The sequence below is a fragment of the Leopardus geoffroyi genome, chromosome A2 (assembly GCF_018350155.1).
Source record: "Leopardus geoffroyi isolate Oge1 chromosome A2, O.geoffroyi_Oge1_pat1.0, whole genome shotgun sequence".
In the NCBI taxonomy this organism is placed as follows: Eukaryota; Metazoa; Chordata; class Mammalia; order Carnivora; family Felidae; genus Leopardus; species Leopardus geoffroyi.
In genome coordinates, this window is record NC_059331.1 from 124,751,919 (window position 1) to 124,778,533 (window position 26,615).

Sequence of the window (26,615 nt, forward strand, 5' to 3'; positions counted from 1 at the left end):
TTTATTTAATTGTCATCTGGTTTTAACTAATTCATTTATGATAATAAAAATAATAGTTGCTAACATTGGTGACCATTTTTGTATGCCTGGCCTATCCTTATGTAGTTGTCTCATTTGATCTTTTCAAAAATCCATGAGATAGGTTCTGTGGTTCCCCCACTGTATAGATGCCAAAACAGAGGCTTCCATTGTTTAGATGCCATACCAAAGACCTACAGCTGTGGAACTCAAGCTGAAGGCCTGCAAGTCTAACTCCAAAGCTGTGCTCTTATTAGTACATAAATGGTTTTCTGTTTTGAAGCTCAATTCATCCAGGCCGTGTGGTCAATTGATGATAGGTTTACCAGATGATCCCTTGGGAACAGAAAGTTAATCATGGGACATTGCCTAGCAGAGAGAGTGGAAGAAATTGACAGTTTTAAAATGTGTATATTTGGCATCCACAAAATACAGTGGTGGGCACTTTAGAAGTAAGTTCATGGAAGTTAGGTAGAAATGAAGTTACATAGTAATCAAGAAGTAAGATTGCTTATTTGGGTGCAGAATGATTGCTATTCATTATGTTCCCAGATGAGACTTTTTCTTTTTTAAGTGATGGATACCCATATGCTGCTCATAAGAGATCAGAGAAGACATCAAAGAATCCAACAAAAGACTGAACAAGAGAGTGTCCTGAGAGGTTGTTAAAGGATAACTTCACCAGGGGAATATTTTTTACAGATAAAACTGGCAGATGGGGGTTATTCATTTGTCTCTCCTAGAGATAGCTGAAAGGGATATAACAAATTATTGAAGTCCAAATATATATATGGAGAGAGAGAGAGAGAGAGAGAGAGAGAGAGAGAGAGAGAGAGGATATGGATTCAGCCAGGATGCTAGGATAATTTAAATTTTATAGATTGAGGGTTTCCATGAATATCACCTAGACCCATAATTCAGTAACTAAGAGGGTTAGAGGTTTGTTTCATCCCCTCTGTAGTATAAACCATATTGTTTGGGACAGAACCTTTGAAAAAAGTAAAGATTGTTTTTTAACACTGGTGAGTAACCATGCCAAATTGTTTCATACAACGAACCATTGGCCACAGCCTTCAGTGAAAATGTTTTATTTACCACTTACTGAACGTTGTGTATGTGAGAAAGACCATTTCTTCAGTTCTACAATGATCATTTGGGGTCAAGACGTTTTGTACTCAATTTGGGGGGAAAGACTACATATAAAGCACATTATTCTCAAAAATAAGTAGTGTTTCTGGTAGAATTAAATGATACTAGAGTAAGTTCTTCTCACTGGCAGAGTAGAAAATCACTTTATGTCCTAAGTCTTTAATTTATTTCTATAAACATCATGCCCAGCACATTAAGCCCATTTTCTTATACATAAAAAGCTACTTTACCTCAGCCTTGCCTTGTTTCTATAAAAACAGAGGTTTGTTTTATGGCCTGTCTAACTGTATCTCTACTTGACAAATAGACATCACATAAAGAACCAATTGTTGTAACTTACTCGGAGACTTTGGCTAAATCTACTTACCTGAACAGCCCTTGGTAGTAACAAACAGGGCCCAGCTGATAGATGACTGGTTTTGTTTTCATGAAAGTTAGGAGAAGTATTACCTGCCAAGAGGGTTTATCTGGGAGTTTTGGGGCAAAAGCCTTATTGGTTCCAGAATGATGACAGTCCCTAACATTTATATGACATTCTAACTTTTCCAAAGTCATTTAAATGATCTCATTTTACCCTTACAGTGTTTTTAGAAAATAAAGGCCATAATATACATAGCATATACTATTTCAGTTTCTTTTTCACTCACATGAATTTAAATGTACACACACGCACATGCACAATTTTCAGAAATATTCACTACCAGCTTCTTAACAGATTAATGTACTCTTATTTTTTCCTTTCCTTCTCTCTGTCTTTTTTGATATTCTCTGGACAGTTTTTCTTCCAATTGTTTTGCACAGGGTCAAACACCATTGAGCCTTCCAGAGAGCCTTTGCTGAACATGGTGATTATTTGTTTTTTTCCTTTCTTTTTCATAAGATTTGATATCAAATTGTGACTTGTGTTTTTTTCTCTTTGGTTCTCCCACCCATCCTTAACCCCATTCTACCTTGCCAAATACTGACCCCAAGTCCTTGAGTCAAGTACAGTCAGAGTCAGGGGCCAGGAAGGAAGGCCTGTCCGACATTTGAGTAAGTTTGGGAAAAACAAGTAGGAGTTTAGGTCAAGAAGAAGGGAAAGGCATTCCTATCACAAAGGCACAGACATACAGTACAGTGGGATGAGTCCCAGGAACCTATATAGACCAGTAAGGCTGTAGTGAGAGGTGGTGCCCATTAGGGGAGGCTGGGAAGAAGCCAGTGTGAAGGCCAGACCCGGCCAGATTGTGAGAGCTTCAGCCTCTACCCTGAAAAGCTAAGTGGAGCCAATGCAGGCTTTTTAAATAAAAGAAGGATGTGGTCCCTGTCCTCTTTTCATATTTATACTTGTTTTACCTTTCATATTATACCTTATTTCTACAAAATTGATATATGTTTTATGAGTCCACATTTCTGGACATCTTTGTCCCTTTAGTTTCTATTTCTACTCACCTTCTGCTGCTCATTTCAAATTCATTCAATTCAGTAAACATTTACTATAGGATGTCCTGAAGCCATCAGGAACTGATGTGGCACATTACATATTTATGTGGACTTAAAAAGAATGTGAGGATTTGAGCAAGCAAATACTTTTTTAAATTTAGACTTAGCACACATCCTTCCTATCTTGTGTTGCTTTGTTGAGTGGTTCCTGTTATGATTGCTGCAGTGTGTCTGTCCTATTGGTGGGAACTCCATTCCTCACCTATTTATGCCTGCTGCCATAGGTTCCAGCCTCTGGAACAGAATTGCCAGACCAGGACTTAGTAATGTGGTGGCCTGTACCCCCTTATTTATATTTTTTAAATTATCTTAGCTATATCCTGTTGCGTCATTATCCTGGTATCTACAGTTTGACCTACTTGTCAGTGAAAATAGAAATCTATGTTTTCCTCAGACTAGCCTCATCAGTTCTGTAGAACTCAAAAGGAGCCTTCAGACCCACCAGTATGGAAATATTCCTTCTGGCTATTACATTACATGTCTTATATGAATACATTTAGCACAGGGTCTGATGTAGTAGATGCTCAGTGTTGACTTCTTATTCTCCCTGTCTCCTCCCTTTTGTTTTTGTTTTGGTCTTTTGATTGATATTGTGGGATCAGCCCACATATGATATATAGGTAGATAGGTAGGTAGGGAGACAGGCAGATAGGTAGATAGATCCATCTATCCATCCATCCACCCACCCACCCACCATTGGTCCTTGACTCGTTCTCTATATAGAGTTCTCCCCTTTGATCCTTGGTATTCAGTTTCTCTAATTTTCTTGTTCATATACTTTGTTTTAACTTATTTATTGGGTAAACATACACTGAAAGCCATTGTTGTTCCAGTTATTGTGCTTAATTGTGGGATATACAAGCCAGAGTAAAATAAAGAGTCTGGTGCAGGAGATGCACAAATGAAGATACTAAATCATGTGTGAAGTGCTTTCATAGGGATTTTTATAGGAAATATATAGGGGGTTTGAGAGCAAGGATCTGACTCTAGGCTTGGTGCAGGAGGAAATTTTACAGATGAGGTGGCTGGCCTGTAAAGGCCAGAAGGTAAGAATGTGGACCTAGAGCCACATTTTTGGTTGGATTTGTATCATAGCACCACCTAAATAGCTGTGTGACCTTGGGTTAGTGATTTAACCCATATATACCTCAGTTTTCTTCTCTGTATAGTGAAAATAATAAAAGCATTATCTTGTAGGGGTGTTACAGTATTAAATATTATTATATATAACAGAATAGCAATTGCTTCTTCAAAGTTCTTGATAAATGTTATCTACTGTAGTCATCATTATTATTTCTATACTTTTTATCATAGTTATTATTATTATTCTTTAAACTGATCCATGAAGAATAAGACTTTAAAGGAAATTAGAGGAGGACATTCCTGGCAGAGGACATAATTTAAAAAAGAGCAAAGGAATGTGGAAAACCAGAGCTTGTTCAAGAAAGTACCTGTAAGATCTTTCTAGAGCGAAAGGCATGTAGCAGAGAGTGTATGGGTGTCGTAACCCTGATTATTGGACACTTAGTTTTATTTTTTAACTATTATAAATATTGCTGTTTCCAACATCTACATGAAGATATTATACCCATTTTTGATTATTGCCAAGAGTAAAGGCCTAGAATTGAAGAACCTGCTTCTGCTTCTGGCTTGCTTTCCAGGAATTTCTTCTTGATTTAAAAGTTTACCAGTGATGGGGCACCTGTGTGACTCAGTTGGTCAAGTATCTGACTTCAGCTTAGGTCATGATCTTGCAGTTCGTAATTTCAAGCCCCTCACTGGGCTCTCTGCTGTCAGCGCAGAGCCAGTTTTGTATCCTCTGTTTCCCTTTCTCTCTGCCCCTCCCTTCCTCTTTCAAAAATAAACAAACATTATAATTCTTTTTTTTTTTATCTTTGTTGTTATCAAAGTGGAAACAGGAATTTTTTTTGTGCATCTGTGGTTATTAAGGTTGCATTAAAAATATTTGTAGCCAACCAATTTGACAATAAATTTCATATAATAAAAAAATATATATTTGTAGCCATTTTTTGGTAACTTTGTAATAATTTGCATTAGTCCTATTGTTTATTATCCTTTTTATATTTTTCCTTCTGAGTTACTTTTTCATGCTTTCCCATGTTTCTGTCAATCAGAATTTCACTTTTTATTATTGATTGAAGAGTACTGTGTATCAAAAAATTTTGTAATGTTTATTTGTTATTTTTAAAATATAATTTATTGTCAAATTCGCTAACATACAGTGTGTAAAGTGTGCTCTTGGTTTTTGGGGTAGATTCCCGTGGTTCATTGCTTACATACAACACCCAGCGCTCATCCCAACAAGTGTCCTCCTCAATGCCCATCACCCATTTTCCCTTCTTCCCCTACCACCCCCCCCATCAACCCTCAGTTTATAATATATGTTACAAATATTTTTTTCTGAGGTTTTATTTTTGTTTTAAATTTTTCTTAATTTGTTTGGATTTTTTGTTTGTAACATGACTTCCCTTTCGATAGTCAAATCTATTCATTTATTTCTATATTGATTCTAAATATTTGCTTTTTCTTACTTCTTACATTTTTACCGTAAGCTATTTTAATCATCTGAAATTTATTTGGTTTATCTAGCTTTCATTATTCCCACTATTTTACCCAAAATTCCAGCACAATTTATTGGATAATAGATCATTTGCCACTAATTTGAAATACATTTGTAAAATATAAATCTCTTTATATAAATGGGACTATCTCAGGTGCTATTCCATTTTCCTCTCCATCTATTCTGACTTTGAAAGCAATACTGTTGTAATTGTCATAAGTGTATAATAGCATTTAAAGTTTGTGAGACAAAGTGTCCATCATTGTTTTTTCCACTATTCCTGGTTCTTCTCAACCATTTATTCTTTGTTATGAACTTTAGCATCATACTGTTATGTGAAAACATTCTTTTGAGATTTAGAGTGTAATTGCATTACAATTTGAAGTCAATTTGTGGAAAATTGACATCTTTTTATATTGAATCTTACTGTATTTTCCTTTGTGTAATCAAATGTTTTATGTTTGTCCATAAACATTTAGTCCTATGCCTATAGGCCTTGGCATTTCTTCTTAGCTTTTTTCTAGTTATTTTTATTATTAAAAAAAATTGGGGCACCTGGGTGGCTCAGTCGGTTAAGCATCTGACTTCGGCTCAGGTCATGATCTCGCGGTCTGTGAGTTCGAGCCCTGTGTCAGGCTCTGTGCTGACAGCTCAGAGCCTGGAGCCTGTTTCAGATTCTGTGTCTCCCTCTCTCTGACCCTCCACCATTCAAGCTCTGTCTCTCTCTATCTCAAAAATAAATAAACATTAAAAAAATTAGTTGGTATCCTTTTGAATATAATAATTTCTCCATTACACTTCTTTTTTTTTCAATATATGAAATTTATTGTCATACTGGTTTCCATACAACATCCAGTGCTCATCCCAAAAGGTACCCTCTTCAATACCCATCACCCACCCTCCCCTCCCTCCCACCCCCCATCAACCCTCAGTTTGTTCTCAGTTTTTAAGAGTCTCTTATGCTTTGGTTCTCTCCCACTCTAACCTCTTTTTTTTTTTTTTCCTTCCCCTCCCCCATGGGTTTCTGTTAAGTTTCTCAGGATCCACATAAGAGTGAAAACATATGGTATCTGTCTTTCTCTGTATGGCTTATTTCACTTAGCATCACACTCTCCAGTTCCATCCACGTTGCTACAAAGGGCCATATTTCGTTCTTTCTCATTGCCATGTAGTACTCCATTGTGTATATAAACCACAATTTCTTTATCCATTCATCAGTTGATGGACATTTAGGCTCTTTCCACAATTTGGCTATTGTTGAGAGTGCTGCTATAAACATTGGGGTACAAGTGCCCCTGTGCATCAGTACTCCTGTATCCCTTGGGTAAATTCCTAGCAGTGCTATTGCTGGGTCATAGGGTAGGTCTATTTTTAATTTTCTGAGGAACCTCCACACTGTTTTCCAGAGTGGCTGCACCAGTTTGCATTTCCACCAGCAGTGTAAGAGGGTTCCCATTTCTCCACATCCTCTCCAGCATCTATAGTCTCCTGATTTGTTCATTTTGGCCACTCTGACTGGCATGAGGTGATATCTGAGTGTGGTTTTGATTTGTATTTTCCTGATGAGGAGCGACGTTGAGCATCTTTTCATGTGCCTGTTGGCCATCCGGATGTCTTCTTTAGAGAAGTGTCTATTCATGTTTTCTGCCCATTTCTTCACTGGGTTATTTGTTTTTTGGGTGTGGAGTTTGGTGAGCTCTTTATAGATTTTGGATACTAGCCCTTTGTCCGATATGTCATTTGCAAATATCTTTTCCCATTCCGTTGGTTGTCTTTTAGTTTTGTTGGTTGTTTCCTTTGCTGTGCAGAAGCTTTTTATCTTCACGAGGTCCCAGTAATTCATTTTTGCTTTTAATTCCCTTGCCTTTGGGGATGTGTCGAGTAAGAGATTGCTATGGCTGAGGTCAGAGAGGTCTTTTCCTGCTTTCTCCTCTAGGGTTTTGATGGTTTCCTATCTCACATTCAGGTCCTTTATCCATTTTGAGTTTATTTTTGTGAATGGTGTGAGAAAGTGGTCTAGTTTCAACCTTCTGCATGTTGCTGTCCAGTTCTCCCAGCACCATTTGTTAAAGAGACTGTCTTTTTTCCATTGGATGTTCTTTCCTGCTTTGTCAAAGATGAGTTGGCCATACGTTTGTGGGTCTAGTTGTGGGGTTTCTATTCTATTCCATTGGTCTATGTGTCTGTTTTTGTGCCAATACCATGCTGTCTTGATGATGACAGCTTTGTAGTAGAGGCTAAAGTCTGGGATTGTGATGCCTCCTGCTTTGGTCTTCTTCTTCAAAATTACTTTGGCTATTCGGGGCCTTTTGTGTTTCCATATGAATTTTAGAATTGCTTGTTCTAGTTTCAAGAAGAATGCTGGTGCAATTTTGATTGGGATTGCATTGAATGTGTAGATAGCTTTGGGTAGTACTGACATTTTGACAATATTTATTCTTCCAATCCATGAGCAGGGAATGTCTTTCCATTTCTTTATATCTTCTTCAATTACCTTCATAAGCTTTCTATAGTTTTCAGCATATAGATCTTTTACATCTTTGGTTAGATTTATTCCTAGGTATTTTATGCTTCTTGGTGCAATTGTGAATGGGATCAGTTTCTTTATTTGTCTTTCTGTTGCTTCATTGTTAGTGTATAAGAATGCAACTGATTTCTGTACATTGATTTTGTATCCTGCAACTTTGCTGAATTCATGTATCAGTTCTAGCAGACTTTTGGTGGAGTCTATCGGATTTTCCATGTATAATATCATGTCATCTGCAAAAAGCGAAAGCTTGACTTCATCTTTGCCAATTTTGATGCCTTTGATTTCCTTTTGTTGTCTGTTTGCTGATGCTAGCACTTCCGACACTATGTTAAACAACAGCGGTGAGAGTGTGCATCCCTGTCGTGTTCCTGATCTCAGGGAAAAAGCTCTCAGTTTTTCCCCGTTGAGGATGATGTTAGCTGTGGGCTTTTCATAAATGGCTTTTATGATGTTTAAGTATGTTCCTTCTATCCCGTCTCCATTACATTTCTAGGTGGATATTGTTAATACAAAGGAAAATGATCAATGTGTGTGTGTGTGTGTGTGTGTGTGTGTGCGCCACACACACATACAATCTTCTACCTATTCAGACAGATTTTATTTCATATTCTTGGAATATATATTTGGTACATATTTTAGGTATATAATCATATCATTAAGAAATTATGATCATTTAACTTTTTTTCTAAAACATACTTTTTTTTCCTTTTTTCTTACCTTATTACATTGCCTTGAATTTCTAGAACCATGTTAAATAATGGTGGTGATAGATGGCCAAGATCCTTATCTTTACGTTGACTGTCTTTATCTTGCCTTGAATGTCTTTATCTGCTTTACTCATAAATTTGATGTTGCCTATGAATTTCAGATAGTTGTTCCTAGTTCTCTGGGTGTCTTTAAATCAGAAGTTCATGTTGAATATTATCCTCTGTTGAGATTCCTTTCTGATAAATCGGTTTGAAGAATTACATTAATCAAATAATTTTGTATTCCTGGAATAAACTTTTCTTTGTTATTGCTTTTTGTAAAGTTTATTTATTTATTTTCTGCTGTCAGCGCAGAGCCTGATATGGAGCTTGATCTGACAAACCATGAAATCATGACCTGAGCTGAAATCAAGAGTCAGACGCTCAACTGATTGAGCCACCCAGGCACCCCAGCCCTTTTACTTTTCTTTGAAGCAAGAGATGGGGATAGGTGGGTTTTGAGGATATAAGGTACATGCCATGATCCTATTTTGCCAATCTAAGATTCGTACTCTTCAAACAATAATTCAAGATCCATTGTGTCTTTTCTTTCTGTCAGGGAGAAGCAAGATAATAGAATGGTTTAAAACTTGGATTTTGGAGTCAGCATATAACAGATTCTCTCACAATGTGTGTAACTTTGAGCAAGTCAATTTTTAGAGCCTAGGTTCATCACCTGTGAAATAAGACACTAATAACCACTGTTTTAGGTTGCTGAAAATGAGCAAACATGTATAGAAGTAGTACTATAGCTAGCGCACAATAAATATTCAAAATGGTACTAACATAATTATTATTCAGTTATCATAAAGAAGCCCCTAATTTTGTCTCTTCATGTACCATGGTCTTCTTTTTCATATTCCTGTGCAAAAATTGCACCCAGTTTTTTCTCCTCAGAACCCACAGTTTGGAGTCTTTAGTCATCTGCACTATCTGTACTGCATGTGTCTACCTTGTACCCTTGAACTTCTTTGAAGCCCCCTCAATTTCTGTCTTATGTCTTTCTCTCTGCACCACAATGTGCTTTGCTGGAAAAATGCTCATGGCATGGGAGACCCAGTTTCTACTCCTAACAGCATCATCATTGCCTCATTGTCTGACCTTGGGTCATTCAGTCTTCATAGTATTTAGTATAATAACTACCAATTATTGATCGTGACTTTGGTGTTTTATATAATAAGGGATTGTACTGTGAGCTGGCCATCCTCGTTCCCTCTGCCCTTTGCACACCCTTCGCTTTCTTCCATCTCTGCCTCCCTTCCTTTCTTCCCCTGTGGCATTCCCCGTGAGCTGCTTCTCCCAGCAAGGTCTTGCTCTGGATCTCCCTTTTTTCAGCCAGAGAGACCTCTCCTCTCCCTGATGTTTTCTTGCCTCACCACCTCTTTCAACCTATCTCCTTTATATTTGACACCATTTAAAAATTGTTTCCATAGTTAGTTGTAGGCAGACAACTTCACATTTCCCCTCTGTTTATAAAGGTGTGGTTTGAAAAAGGGCAGCGCGGGATGCATAGAAGGTAAGAAAGAAGAGTATTGGGCAGGGCTGCTGTGTTCCATCTTCAAAGGCAGGAGAGCTGGGGTTAGTCCAAGTTGTTTTACAATTGGAAGAGACTCATAGTACCATAGCTTGGACGAAACCTGGCTTTTTATTGCCAAAAAAAGTGTAAAATGGAAATGGAGGTAAATGTGAATAATTCACAGTAATGTTTAAACTTTAAGGATATTTCACCTTCTCTGGAATTAGAGATTTATGCTAGTGAAGAGTTAGGGAGGAATTTGAAATGTTTATGTTACCAGAGTGTAAAAAACATTGTCCAATTATTTATCTAATCTTTCATTGGGCTTGCTTTTAAAAGCACATTTAGATTTGAAGTAGCCTGAGAAAAATAAACTGTTCCAGGCTATAACTTGATGCCCCAGTAGAAATAAGATGGATCCTTTTTCATTTGGTTTGAGAAATTTCTCAAGCAGACAGAAGTCTTTGTACCTTCCTTTGCAGTTCTTTCATCCACAAATGACTAGTATCAAGAACTAGAATTACAAGTGCCCCAGTGCTTCTTTTTAACTTTAGCTCCCATGCAAATTACTACTGTGATTTCACTTCTTTTCTGGGCTGGACATTTTGTTGTTGCATCTACTTAGTAGGTCTTACAGATTCTCCATGTATTATCATCTAGTAAGGTTCACTTCTTAAAGATAAGTATCAACTAACGTAAGGAACTTTTTGAGAATCCACTTCTGGTTCACAGAGCAACGTGGTGTGCTGGAGAGTAGGCATAAGAGTTTCTATACTACATTCTGCTGTAATTACTTTCTAGCCGCCCTGTGGCAAAGGTAAATAATATTATGTAAAAAATCGAATGAATTTTGGTTTCCATCACTTCCTCCTAATCAGGAAAATTAAGTAACTAATTAAAAAACAACAACAACTAATAATGGTGCGTCTGGAATTAGAACTCAGACAGTCTGGCATAAGATGTTATGCTCTTGAAGTAACTTGAGAATTTTAAGAGCAAGACGCTAGCCAGAGAGACTTCATTTCATATGATATGAGGATATGCTAGAGTGGATGGGTGAAGTTGTTTGGGAAACAAGATAGAATACATGACCCAACTGGGCATTTCCCCACAGTGACTAGCCTGTACATTCATGGGCTGTCACCAGCTGCAATCCTGGAATCATGTGGTAGAACATTCTTCAAAGATAACTTTTTAAAGCACTGTTTCCTATGTGTTTCCTCAAGTTTCATGAATTTCTTTTTGAATCTCTGTCTATATTATAGTGTATATATTCGGTACCTACTCTTTGCATAAGAGAAAAATAATTACCTCCTTCTCCCTATGTGTTTATTTTCCCATGGGAAGCTTATTTGTTTTTACCTTGCAGGCTAGAAAATCATCTAGAAACTGAAATAGAAAGGACTGCATGTATGAATGTAACACTTTGCTGTTTTTTTAAGGATCTTAAAATTTCTATATCTTTAGAGATGAGGGATGAACTAAATGACTCTTTGTTAAGCACTATTTCGTAGAGCACTGGTGAGCAGTTGCCACTGAATCCTTCATTAATCATCCCTTCCTTTTCCAGAAGGACTTGCCAACACCTATAAAGTATTCACTAGGAGAATTAAAGTCATATAAAAATAATTGCTGTTTGCTTCCTTCAAGGCATACATTTAAATACGTTGCTTTATTCCTTCGCTCCTTGGCTGCCTCCTATGTTTAGTAACACTAGGTCAGCAGACTTCCTCTTTGAAGGTTCATCTGCTGGCCATTTCAATTTCCCATGAGAAAGCAAACCTACCACTCTTTTACCCTTTTATCTTAATGTTTCATCCATTTATGTCATGTTATCTTGTGGGTTTGCGTTTCTCAGTAATAATGGCACTGCTGGTAAATAGAAAACAATGAATGTGATTATGCACCCCAGATGATAATGACGGTGATGATGATGATGATCATGTCATCATGTGAGCCTTTTTAAAAAAATTCCTTGTGATCTCAGAAGAGTAGTTATCTATGACAGTAACTTAATCAGTGATGTTATCTTTTTAAAATTGTTTTAAAATTTTACTTATTCATTATATTTTATTTCAATTCCAGTGTAGTTAACATACAGTGTTATATTAATTCATTTCATCTTAAAAGGAATGCATGCACTGTTTTCAAGTGAACTATTTTAATGCCATGTTGACAGTTTTGGTATTGGCCACTGGGTCCAGCTGGAAGCATTCCACCATTGGTCTGCTTACCCTATCTTCAGTTTTCACTTGAGCGTTTTTTAGATTGTCAAATAAAAATTTGTGCTGTCCTCATGGCTTGCAGTTTCATGTGTAATGGGCTGTAACTGTAATGACTAATGTATGTTTGGGGTTAATCATGAAAATAATAGCTAACATTTATTTATTGGGAGCTTACCGTTTGCCAGGCTTTGTGATAACTCTATTACGGACATTAACTAGCTTAATCTTTTTCTCTCATAAGGTAAATGCTATATTTTCTGCTTTTCTGGGAAAAGGAAACTAAGGCCCAGACTTATGTAACTTTGTTCAAGATACACTGATATTTGCCTTGCCACTCCCCTTTTCAGGATGCCCCTCTCTGCAATCAGTGGGCTAACTTACCATCCTGTGTACATTTCCCTTTACTGCAAGAAATGACATTATTTAATGGACAATTACAGAAATATATCACTAGACAATAAAGTTGCTTTGGAATGAGTCCTGAGGGTTTATTCAGGTTCCTCATTGTATGTGAAGAATATGATGAAACAGGCACTCTCCAGAGCCATTGGGCTCTTTTCTCTTTTCTCTGTCTGTTTGTAGCCGGAGTGACCCAACTGAACTCTTCATTTCATAATCACCACCTAGACTCTGTAATTATTAAAAACAACACAATTTGGTCAGGATTATGGCTTTTAATTGGGTGGTGGAAAGAAACTTAAGTTGAAGAAATGTTGCCAGGGTCATTGGGGGAATTAACAGCCACTTGATGCAAGAGGGAAGCTGTGAAGAACACTGGCTCTCTTATTATGTGGTGTCCAGGCAGAGTAAAGTTAATGCTCTTACTATTTCATTTCATTTTTTAAAAGAAATTATTATTGCAGAACTATTGGCTTCCTTTCTTTCTCAACTGTGGCTATAATGTTTTATTTGTGCGTGTGTACTTTTGAGAGAGAGTTAGTCTCTGAAGTGGGAGTTAGGAGAGGAAAGTATTTGAAATGGAAATGTCTTAAAATCATGTCTCTTTCCAGTTGTACATTGGATTTCCTTAGGGTTTAGAAACAAAATGGAAATTAAAAACCACAATCACCTTTTTGAACAAGAAAATACTGTACTTATCAGTATAGAAAAGATCTAGTTGAAAGACAATAGATCTTGTATTTCATTGCAGAGTGCTCCAGACATTGATCAACTGGCAAGGAAAAACAAATATTAACTTTCTCTTCTTCCCCACCTTCTCACAATGGCTGGGTAATACTTTTGTATTCCTGTTTGGAGGATTTAATAGCCTTGTTAACATGTGGGAAAACATTATGATTGGATACTTTAACAAAATAGTGGGTAGGTTTTTTTTCATTTTTTTTTAAGGTTCATGTTTATGTTCTTACTGGGTGTGTGTCTTTCCAAGTGCTCCAGGTTAAGAACTAAATGTGTTAGAAAAACAGATGTAATGCAAATAAATAGGAAGAGTTCTCATTTCCTTCAGCTCTGAGTTCCTGAGCAGTAATTTTATGGTATCTTCTTTCCATATCAGAAGTTGTGCTGACCCCAGATTCTTTCTCCTGAGTTGTGTCACAACTGATTAATGATCTATAGGGCCAGACAACAATTCACCTACATATGGTAGGGGGTCATAATGCATGTGTGTAGTGTAAAGATCACTCTTGCCAACAATTAATTGGGGAATTCACTTTATGAAACCCTGTTTACAGACTGACATCTGGAGAAATTCTTAACCTGGATCCATTCCAATCTGTAGGATTTATGGACTGTGCTTGGTTTTTTGTAAATAAGTCTTTTTCTGCTTGGTACATTCTGTTTACATAATTATCAATGGATGAAAACGGCTATGATCCTGTGTTTCTTAATTCTCTGTACCAAGTGGACCTAAATTATAAATGGTGGTCCAGCTAAAAGAATACTTGGACACCTATCATTATTCAAGTTGTGGAAACATCTTAATGCCAGGAGCACCCTGCTCTCTTAAGTCCAGACTCTCTGACTGGAGCCCTTATGCCCCAAGGGACTTAGTATTTAGCCTTTATGGGGATTTTAAAACTTGTTGAGACACATGCTAGACCTCTTAAAATATATTAGACTCCCTTTTATTCACACACTTGGTCTCTGCTGTGAGGTGTGAAATGGAAATATTTTCAAACATAGGTACATGCATAGTCTTGAACACATTTCAAGTTCTCACTGTGTGTGGGGGGATCAAAGCTTATTATTAAATAGCAGAATTGGATTCCCAAACATTCCATAGGTCGTCATGTCAGACACACATTACAATGACCTTCACCTGCCTCTCCTGAGTAGCCATTATTTCTGTTGCTGGTGGATGAGCTACTGCCGACATGGTCAGCATGGCATCTGCAAATACTGGGAGAAAAAATATTGTAGAATAGGTGAAACAGATTATAGGAAAACAAATACTGCATGTTGGAACTGGACGCCTAGGACTAAATAGAAGGGCATTTTCTTCTTCTGCTTTGCTGAATTTTGAAACTATAAAATTGGACCAGGTTAAGGGTTGGGTGATTCCACATTACAACAAAGTAAAGGGCAGAGAAGCGCAGAATGGGAGGGTGGAGATGAGAAAGATATGGACTTATGTCCTCCAGTTCCTCCTTTATTTGTAGCAGCATCATCATATGATATCAACCTGATTTATCGTGCTCAGCAGTACAGTACATTCTTTCTTTCCAAGATGTATTTTGATGAGGTGTGTGCCTGTTAACAATCATATATATATATGTATATATATGTGTGTGTATATATATACATATGTATATATACATATGTATATGTATATATATACACATATATACATATACACATATGAATATATGTGTATATACACATATGAATATATGTGTATATACACATATGAATATATGTGTATATACACATATGAATATATGTGTATATACACATATGAATATATGTGTATATACACATATGAATATATGTGTATATACACATATGAATATATGTGTATATACACATATGAATATATGTGTATATACACATATGAATATGCTTTGTTTTTCTGGAACACATTTGTTCAGTGAGCACCTTTCTAAACCCAGAATGGCTCTTAAGCACAGAACAGAGTTACACACATACACACACACACACACAATTTCCAACCAGCATCGCCTTACCAATTTTGATGTACTCTTAAGGAAAGGTTAAGTCCAAGTATGGGGCAGACCAGACACTTTGATCTGAAGTTCAATTTGGAAGAGGAGAGGTCAGTGGAGGATTGATCAGGGGAAATGTAGCCCCACTTTTCCATTAGAGCTTTTTGCTTTTAATCTCCACCATAGCCCTTATGTAAGTCCTTAATCTGTGTTTTATCCATGACTCTTCCTAGCTATACACCTCTTGTTTTTCATTACATTTTCTTAACTGCTAATGTATTTTTTATGCTCAAATAGTTGATCATCTACACCTTCAATAAGATACCCCAAATATCTTACATAGGAATGTGTACATAGAATCATAGACTATGTTGGTGATTCATCCTTTCCCGTCCCCTTTCCTTTTCATCCTCTGTCTCCCTGTTTCTTCTACCTGCTGCCTTCCTTCCGCTGGCCAAACTTTGCCTAAAAGTTTCTAAATACTCAGCTAAAATCACTACACAAACATACAGTAGGATACTTGGCTTTCTAAGCTTACATTGTCCTTGGGTTAGAAAAAAATATATGTAAAAACAGTTAGGGGGTGCCTGGGTAGCTCAGTTGGTTTAGCGTCTGACTCTTGATCTCAGCTCAGTTCTTGATCTCAGGGTGGTGAGTTCATGCCACACAATCGGATCTGTGCTGGGTGTGAAACCTACTTAAAAATAACAAACAGACAAATAAAAATAAAAACAGGAATGAACGCACTAAAGGAGAATTATCAGGAAAACTCCTATACATGTCTATATGCCTCTGTGCTTGTATGTGTTCACACACACACGCACACAGACACACACACACACACACACACACACACACACGTAAATAGATAAAGAGACGAGGGGGGGATACATTTCCCAATGGCTATATTTGTAGAGAAATTTTAAACTACTCATAGTCTCTTTGGGAAACACCTCATATTTAAAGTAGTGAAATTTTCTTTTCAAAGCACCCATTCCCCACACTTCACACGAATTATAAACCTTTGAAATGAAATCTGAATGTTAGCCTCAAAAAACACTCTATCCACCAACTAAATCTTGATTAAATGAAAAATATCACTTGTGTATATTTGAGGTTTCTGCTGTTTTTAATTCTTAGTAGCAGTTCAGGCCACATAAACAGACAATTCTTTGGCTGGCAAGTCAGAGCAGCGTCTGGGGTCGTTTGTGATTCTCAGTGTCACCTTGTTTGATTTCTCTTTCATATATGAAGAAAAAAGAAGAAAAGATTTTTTTCCTCCCTGAAGGAATGGAACATTCTCACCCATACACCTAATTGACTGCAAAGGTCACTGTAGCAAGAAAATAAATCAGCAAAGTCCTAAAATATACCCAAAGAACAGCTTGCCAACCTGCTGGATTTTCTGTATCATTGAAAGGAAGTACTAGTTAGGACTGCCAACACACAAACAAATCCATTGAGATCTTTCTGGAAAAGGAGGTGTTCTTGAGAAAGCTCTAGTGGTGTAGGAAGCAGGGGAATCAGAACTCGCTCTGGGACATTCGGGGCATGAACTACAATCTCTGAGCCCCTGTTTTGATATCTATTAAATGAAGGCGGTTGAACTGAAAGCTGAAGTTCTTTGATTCCACAAAAGTGGTGCAGAATGTACATCTATGCCAAAAAAAAAAAAATTCATAGAGGGCAGAGGTGATAAAGTGGACTGTGTGCTGAGCACTGTAGTAGGTGTACGTGGTCTCATGTAATCCTCCCGATAGTTCTCGTTAAGACTCTGTTTTTACACATGGAGCAACTGATATTCTGCCCTGGGTGCTGCAGCCAGATCCAGCCTGGTCCACTACTGTGAACTTCACAGTCTAGGTTAAGCCTCACGGTTGGCCTCTTTCCTCTTCAGTGACCTCTCCATTCACTGCCTACTCAACTTTCACTTTTGATAGAAGGAAAGATAAACACCTGGAGAGAATTCTAAAATATTGGAAACCTTAAAAATTTATAAAAAGAAACCTCCTATAAAAAATTTTCCCCAGTCTAATCATGAGAAAAACATCAGACAAATGCCAGTAGAAGGGCATTCTGTAATGTATATGACCAATCCTTCTCAAAACTGTCAAGGCCATCAAAAACAAGGGGAAATCTGAGAAACTGTCACAACCAAGAAGAGCCAAAGGAGACATAACTACTAATGTCATTTGGTGTCCTAGATGGGACCTTGAAACAGAAATAAGGTACGAGGCAAAAACTAAGGAAATTTGAATGGACTGTGGACTATGGTCAACAATAATTGGTTCACTGATCATAACAACTGTACAATACTAACGCAAGTTATCACAATAGGGGTAACTGTGCAGAGGATATATGAAAATTTGCCATACTATCTGCTAAATTTTTCTGAACATCTGAAATAATTCTGAAAAGTAGTCTATTAAAAAAATAATTTATCACTGCTCAAACCAAAAGAACACTGTAACAATAGGGAAAATAATATGCTTTTTTAAAAGTGTTTACTTATTTTTTTTAAAAAAAGAGAGAGAGATCAGGGGAGGGGCAGAGAGGGAAGGACAGAGGATCCGAAGTGGGCCCTGCAGTGACAACAGCTCAAACTCATGAACCATGAGATCTCACTAACTGTCGAGATCATGACCTGAGCCCAAGTCAGGCACTCAACCCACTGCGCCACTCAGGCGCCCTGGAAAAAATATGCTTTTAAACTACTACTTCTCTTTCTCCTCCTTTTCATCCTCTTCCTCTTCATCCTCCTCCTCCTTCTTCCAGTTATTATAGTAATACTATAAGGTGATCTACCAGTGTTAAATGCCTCTGGATACTGTATGAAGAGTGGCTTTCTGTGAGCCTTGGATTAGGCTAGGGGTTGGCATACCGTTTATGGTCCATAGGCCAAATATGGCCTCCTGCCTATTTTAGTAAATCACGTTTTATTGGAACACAACCAGGCCTCATTCATGTTTACATATTGTCTTTGGCTGCATTTACACTTCAGTGGCAAATTGAGTAGTTGTACCAAAGATCAGATGGCCTGCAGACCTTAAAAAATATTTGCTATCTGGCCAACCCCTGGTTTAGGCTATTTGGGTTATAAGGTGGATAGTGAGGCAGGTAAGCTGGGCCACCGGGATTCACCTGGGGGTAAAATCAAATATTCGAACTCCGCGAATCAAATAGAAGGAAATATGTAAGATAGGGCATGAGTAAAATAGAGTAGTCAACTTCAGAGGTGGCCATGTGTTTAAGGTTTCTGCGTACTTTCTTTTTTGCTGCAGAGCTGTGTCTTTGACCCATTCGTGCATCAGCCTGTGTGAACCTGCCCTTTCAGACTCCCACCTTTAGGGACTTTTATCTTGGCCTATTTACTCTTCTTTTAAGAGTTCCTAACTTTGATCTGTAAATAAATAGTCAAAACTTAGTTGTGTTTTTCAGTGTGCCAGGCACTTATACACCCTCATCAATTTCTCTCTAATGAAGTAGGAATGCCATAGTCTCTATTTTATACATAAGGAAACTGAGGCTCATTTAAATGAAATAACTTGCTCCAGAGGGTTGGTTGGCTCATAAATGCTGTGCCACAGTTTGAATTGAGGGCTCAAAACATAACATTAAATCTCGTATACCATGCCGACTTTCAGTGCTAGAGCTGGCTCTCACTAGCTCGTGACAGCCAACTGTTGAATTTTTAGGAATTCTGTGAGCTCGTTGATAAATTCAGGCATTATTAAAAACTAAATTATGTAAATGTATAATCAATACATTGTATTAAGAACAAAGGTAATATACCTCAAAACTCTTCACTAATATTTTACTGTAGTTTACTATTATCTGTGCTCTTGAGGTTGGTGTCTACAGAGTCTGTATGATGAAAGTGCTATCTAATTGTGAGGTCCTGTGCCGCTCTGCCAAGCGCCTTACTTGTGATGTCACCTTGCTTACTTGAAATTGGCCGTGATGGGAGTATTGACACCATGGAAATGGGCAGACACTACAGATTGCTTTTCTTTCGTGACAGCTAGCTGGTTACACATTTGTCAGCCTACCAATGCTTACCTTACATTCTGAATTTGATCTCTATGTGGTATTCTAGATGATAGTCCCATTTGCTTCTTCCTGGCCCCCTATCTTGACCTTTGAACTCTATAAGTTTTATAATTAATGCCACAGTAGCAACCTACAGATAGGGCCCAAGGGTCTTTTTTTTTATCATTATTTTTATTTGTTTGTTTACTTTTCTGACAGCGGGTAGAAATTCCTTAGTGTTGGAGAATTCCCTTGTTGAGAAAATGTATTCCACCTGATAAGGAAGAAGTTCAACCATCTGATAATTTGCTTTTAAATTCAGGAACATGTTTGAGGATAGTTTGGACTGCCTAAAAAAAAAACAAAAAAAAAACCTAGAATTGAATTATCTTTATAAATATAGGGTGAACTCCTATTTGGAATTTTAGGTAAGGTTTTCTACATAAATAATTTTCTGGATACATGGGGATTGCTATATGTGTTAATGTGTTATTAACTTGCAAAAAACTAAATTTTTACATATAGGTGTGGTTAACACAAATGAGCTTGCACATGACTCGCTAACAGTTCAGAGGAATAGGCAGCATGGTAAAAGGCCTCAAAAACATCCTCCTAAACATGTAATCTCCAATTTATAAACCATCTTGTTTCAAATGCTTCTATGCTGATGGTTCATAATTCATCATACATGCTTCATGTTTTAAAATTTTACCTGCAGGAGTAACCTACCACTTACAACATTGCTCTCTTATGAATATGTACCCAGAACTCCAACTCCTGATCCCAGATTCTCTTAATGAAGCTCCTCTTATACAAGAGTACAGAAATAGAAGTAGATTCCCATAGTTGTGACAGCAGCAGGAATTGGGGAACCTGTACACCCTCCACTGGCAGGGAGAAGGGGACTGCCCTGGACACTGTGCATTGAGAGAACTGCCAGCCAGATATTTGAGGAAAACAGAGATACATAAGTTGTGATAAGCCCCTGTTGCCAAAATGAGTTTTCTGGCTATCTGAACTTTAGATAATTAAGAGTTTGCTGAATTATTATTTCTCTAATTCTGTGTATCATATTAATTAGGGTAGATCGTAACTTGTGGCCAGAAGACTGGCATCTGCCTGCAGATGTTTTGTTACCTAAAATCTAGAGTAAGTGTTTAGAAACTTGTAGCAACTGACAGAGTACTTTTCAAAGATTGAATCTACTACTAATGGACGAGGGTTGCTTTTTTATTCATTTCGTTTTTCTAGTAATTCCTTTTATTGTTATCACATTTTAGAAAAGTACTTTAGTAGTTTGTTTAGGTTGGAGATTTAAAAAACTGGTCCTTTTGAGAAGCATGGCTGCAATGGAAAGAGCTAGACTACATACAGCTCATGTAGACTTGCTGTGTGACCTCTGGCAAATGATGTAATCTCTAGGTTTACATTTAATTAATTGAGACTTTCTAGCAGGCCTGACACTTAGTCTTGCAAAGCTAAGTGAGGGATGCAAAAAATGTCAAAAGTTTTATTTTATTTTCTTTCCTAGCAGGAAGGTGGGAAATTTAGTCTCAGTTATTATTGCCCACCCCACCTTCCTTGGTTTCTATCTCCATATGGGACTCAGAAAATGAGGCCGCAGTACTGTCAACAGCCTCATTGCCTAACCCCACAGCAGAGGCCTGGTGCATAAGGGAGTCCTTGCTGAGTTTGGGGCTCCTGATGCCCAGCCCTCCTTGTGTTGATGACTCCATCCCTTGATGCCTTGCTCCCTTGGGGTTGTCCAGCCTGGGTCTCTTTAATCCTCTGAATTACTAGAGAAAATCTTTCCCCAGAGGCACTTTCATATCTTCAGTGAGCTCAGGTCATGGAAGACCAAGGCTAGAAAAGAAGGTATCTTCAGTGGACTTTTGATTTGGCCCCAGTACAAATTTCTGAAGCAGGGAAGCACAAAATGGCCTGTGGAAACTTTGTGGAAAGAGGAACAGGGGAGGGAAAGCTGAGGAAAAAACACAAATTAATATCAATACATTTATAATTATAAAATGGGGCCAATAAACCCTTCTTGATAGGGTTGTCTGAGGATTGTGTGAGCTAATGCATTGAAAATTCATAGCCAATTGCCCAGCACACACTAGGTCCATAGGACTATGATTTCCAGATCAGGAGATCCCCGGCTCTCACTTGCTTTTGCCTGTTGGCTCTTATGTGTTGCACACACCATGTGTGTTTGGATGATTTCATCCAGCTGTGGTTTTTCTTTCCCTTATCCTTTGATGGGACAGGCTCTAAGCCAAGGGCACTTCATCTAGTGTCTGTGGAAACCAGGCTCCACTTCCACGGATAGGCTTCAGAGGGTCTCTGTTAGTCTGGAAGTTTTATACTTTATTTCTGTTATTTTACTGCTTACTCTTAAGTTTTTAACAAACAAATATTTTTTTTTCCTAATGAAAATCTCATCAGATATATTCATCTGTCCTTCTTAGCAGATTCAAATTCGGTAACTGCGAGGTGAGGCCTAAGATTCTGCATTTCTAAAAGGCTCCTTGGTGATATCCAGTGCTGTGGGTCCAATGATCTCACTTAAATTAGCAAGGCCAAAGTAGGCTTCTGACTTTCTGGATCTGCCTTTCATTGCCTATGAGCTCCCCCAAACTTTGCCATTTTCTATTTTTCTGGGATATCTAGTCATCAGAAGCAGCCACCCTATTCTGGCATGCTTATAATTATAAATATTTCCACTCCACAGCTATTTGATCTGTCATTCTTGACCTCTACATGCACTTCATTCTAGTTAGCCATGGATGAAAACTTACATAATTACGTAACAGGGTTATTCCCATCCTGTTTATCTCCAGTCACAGAGCCCCTATTTCTTTCACATAGATAGGCATTCTAACCTCAAAATTCTATGTTGAAGGCCAGCTTTTTAGAACTACTTCCAGTATCAATGATTTTTACAATAAATCATAGCCCAAGGCAAGGATTAAAATGATGGTTTATTTGGCAAACTCAGGGATGAGGAAAAAGGCAAGGGGATCAAGGAAATATGTGATGTAAAACAAAGAGAAGAGACCCAGCAGGTACATCTACCCTGCACAGGGAGGCACTTTTCTAGGGGTTGACAAAAGTGAAATAATAGTTCAGAGTCTACCCAGGAGAAGCAGGAGGGGAATTTTCTTCCCTCTTTTTCCCTTCTCCCGTTTCTCATTGGTCAAAATTCCAGATCCCATACCTTATTGTTTCTTCCAAGCTGGGAGGGCAGAAACTCTGGGCATATGGTTGGTCAGTATGGCTGCATGGAGGCATCTCCAAAAAGGGGGGATGGGATTCCCAGGGCAAGTGACTAATCAGCCCTGCAGTGGGATTTGGGAGGTCTTTATCGTCTGTGTTGCCTCAATATTGAGTCAGCTAGAATAAAAGGTGGACACTAATTAATCAGTGGAGCCCTACCTCTCTCCACAAACATGGCAGATACCACTAACTGATCACTGCACTCTTCCCATCTGTTAGCTGGGTACACTTCTTCCCCATGCCTGAAGTTTCCTTGTGTGTGAGGATAGCTACATGAGTAGAACATTCCTGGCCTCACCCTACTTCCTCCCTCCCACTGCCCCAGAGATGCCTTAACCTGATTTTTGACTTCACAATGAGAAACCAAACCATTCTTGGTCCTTTTTTCTTAAGATCAGGTTCTGTTCTGCAGGGAGCACATCCCTTCTTTCTGTTCTTCCCTATCATTAGTCTTAGAGGAGTATTTCTCCCTCACCCTACATACCCTTTTTTTCCCCCTCAATTGGATGAGGGGCCAAGAGGCGAAGAAGGATGGTATTTCTTGGTCTTCTTCAAGGTCCCAGCAGCTTGGGGCCTGCCCTGGCCTCACAATACTCTAAACAGCACTCCTGGCAGCCACACTCAGTGGATTGCCATGTGGGATAAAGCCTCACTGAGACCTGCAGCCACAGTATCTCTTTGGCTAATGCTGCAACTGAGAGCCATAAAGTAAGTGGTTAGATAACATGGGCTTTAGGAGTCATCAGCTTGGGTGTGAGTTCGGTCTTACTCCTTAGGAGCTGTATGACCTCGGCAAGTTACTGCATCTCGTGAGATCTCAGTTTTCTTATGTGTAAGATGAGAATAATAGTATCTATTTCATAGTTTCTAGGAACTAAATGAGATAATATGGACAGAGTTTCTAGCACTTAGAAAGTACTTAATAATGATAGTTATTGTTACCATGATCTACAGACTTTGGAAAGAGATTAAAAATAAGTCTGGTCCTCCTTCTGGATGGGGCCCATGCCATTTTCAGATATAGCCGGGCAAGTTCCATTAAACTGATGAAGAATTCTAACATTTCCTGCTGGGGAACCTCTGAGGTTACCTCTGATTCTTATTTTATGAATGTGGAGATGCTTTTCTTTCAAGTTTCCCTGGGCATCGGTTTCTTTTTCAGAGTTGATGCAGAGAGATGAATGGTAAGGTGTGTTCTCCTTCAGACTTGGAGAACTTCATGCCACTTCCTCTTCATTTGAAGGATGTGGTTTGCAAATCAGTGCTGAGATACCCTCTTTTTCCTCATAAACCCCCTCCTACATAAAGCCAAACTTGAGTACAGAGGCTTTGGACTCTGCGTGAGAAGCCTCAGAAAAGGAAAAAAAAATTCACACTTCATTAACAAGAAGAATGGCTTTGGAAAAAAATATGTATAGTATACAGCATGTCAGTACCTTTCCAGGAAATGATGGCAAATTAGTCAAATCAAGTTGCAGATATAGTCAAGAAATTCTCACATGAATTTCCCCTACAAGATTTTGGTGAATAAAATCAAACGACATATACCCAATATTTCAGAAGTGCAGTGGTGCTGGCTCATCCTCAAGTCACTGTGGAATTGCCTTGGAATTGAAAGCTTCCACAGTGCAGCTTATGGCTTTGCTGCTGAATTATGAAGTGTTTGTGTCTGTGCTGTGAAGTGCTGGGATGCAGGGATAGACTCAAATTCCAGAGAAATACCACCACAATCACCATCTCAGAATACCAGCACCCTTCCTCTTTGCTCAAGAAAGGTTTTATTCCCTCGTGGTCAATGTGCTTTGTTTTTTATAGTTTCTGATGCTGTGGTATTAAAGAGAATTCCTGCTGGGGCGCCATTATATTATGATATCACATATGCAATAGGTTTTGTCCTTTCTGACTTACAAAAAAAATTTAAAGGCAACACCATTGCTGCTGTTGCTAAGTGATATTGGCATAATATGTCTTTGGGGGCAATAACTCATTCCTTGTATTTTCACCAAAAAGAGAGACATTTAAGATTATTCTTTTTGGTCTGCTCCTGAAGGTTATTGTCACATCATTTGTAATCTTTATGATTGGCACGTTCTTAAGCTACGGCAAGCTGTGGTTGCCGTGTGGAGAGGCAGATTTTCCTGCATATTGCTTAAAATACTGTCTGTATTTTTCCAAGTAGGTGGCTGTACTACCATCCCAGAATCAGACTTAGAAGAAAGATCAATAGAGCAAGACTCCACTGAACTGTTTACCAACCACAAGCACCTCATTGTAGAGACGCCCTTGCCTGGTAAGAAAATGGGTGGTCTTCACCAATGATATGTCAGGGACAGTGGCACTCTGGTCAGTTCTTGTCATACCAGAGAGCATTTTGCAAAGCTGCTTGTTTTCCAACTTCATCCTTCGCCTCAGCACTGGTGCAGCTGAATTTGATCATTTGTATACTCCTTTCAATATTCAAACCTTTTCTCTCTCTCTTGCCCTCTTTCTTTTTTCCAGAAGTTTCACCCCTCCAAGGAGTCTCGGAATAGTTCAAGTAGAGTTGTCTGGTTGAGGGGAAGATGGCTTTCCCAAGGCTGATCCTGTGTGGACCTCAGGCCAAGCACAAATGTAGGGCTGGCCCGGTGCTTCATCCATCTCACCTGCTTGGAGATGATATGTAGACTGGGGATTGGGATTTTTTTCTTATTGTGCTAGGAGGATTTGTAATACCCAGGGCAAGTCAGTTGAAACCTAGGTGGGAAAAATATTGCTGCTTTTTGGTCATCTGTATGCTTTCAGCCATCGGATATAGTGAGAGGACATCTTTTGGGGACAGATTTTATAATGCAGAGGCCTAGATCCAAAGTAATTTGATAACCCATTCTTTTCACAGAATTCTTATATAGTAAATGTATCAAATTTAATAAAGCATCTCATTGTCCAACCATATCTTGGATTTGATTTATAACTAGAGGGTTATATAGATGGGTTCTCCACATTATTTCTTCAAAGGAAAGAAACGGAAAGGAACTGAAAACTTTGCTACTCCACGCCTGGTAAGACTCAAGTATGATTGTTTTATATATAAAGTAAACTACAGAATTTTTATATGATTTATTTATTATGCTAAAAATGGAAGAAAGTAAGTTTTTAGGATTGTATGAAAAGTTTCAAATATTTTATAGGAATGCAGTACATTAACATCCTCTTTTCATTACCCCATGGTGGCACCTTTTAGAAATTCAGGTTATAGGGGTGCCTGAGTGCCTCAGTTGGTTGAGAGGCCGACTTCAGCTCAGGTCATAATCTCATGATTTGTGAGTTGGAGCCCCGCGTTGGGCTCTGTGCTGTCAGCTGGGAGCCTGGAGCCTGCTTCAGGTTCTGTGTCTCCCTCTCTGCCCTTCCCCTACTTGCCCTCTGTCTCTCTCTCAAAAAAAAAAAAAAAAAAAAAAAAAAAAAACTTAAAAAAAAAAACTTAAAAAAATTCAGGTTGTAAAACAATTCACTCATTACAATATGCAAGAAATAAAAGAGATTTTGCCAGTTTCCAGTTAAAATTACAGTTGCAAGACTGATTTATGTAAACCAAAATATGTGCCAGTTTTGGAATGCCTCTCTGTCAGTATAAAGGGGGAATACAGTTCATGGTTTTTCTATAAGTGAAATGTCAAAAAATTGAAGAGGATGTATTATTTATTATTTCTAGCGTTCTTTTTTAGGAGATGCAGCAGAAGATAAAATATTATTAATTGTCTTGCATGGAAGTGGACAACTTTTAACCTTTGGATGAGAATAACCATTAGGTTAGTGTCACCCAGCCTGTGGGGACCAGTAGAAGATGTCATGGCTCCGCATATGGCTATACTTACAAAAACGCTACACTTCTGGTCATCTTTAACAGCTTCATTCAAGAAAGGTTACAAGACAAGTATATTACTTCTTTAAAATGTGTTTCTGTG

At 38.2% G+C, this 26,615-nt stretch overlaps 1 protein-coding gene across 13 annotated transcripts in view; it reads left to right on the forward strand.

Moving 5' to 3' along the window:
• Positions 1–25,601, forward strand: part of BBS9 (Bardet-Biedl syndrome 9) — a 453,760-nt gene extending 428,159 nt beyond the window's left edge. For 7 of the 13 annotated variants that reach the window (XM_045495266.1, XM_045495274.1, XM_045495271.1 and 4 more), the window contains 2 exons: positions 24,851–24,964; positions 25,174–25,601. In XM_045495266.1, the coding sequence (XP_045351222.1) occupies positions 24,851–24,964; positions 25,174–25,205 (146 nt within the window). In that variant the 3' untranslated portion in view covers positions 25,206–25,601. The remainder of the gene's footprint in view (positions 1–24,850; positions 24,965–25,173) is intronic. The other 6 variants (XM_045495275.1, XM_045495267.1, XM_045495272.1 and 3 more) reach the window with 3 other exon arrangements.
• Positions 25,602–26,615: the final 1,014 nt, after the last annotated feature.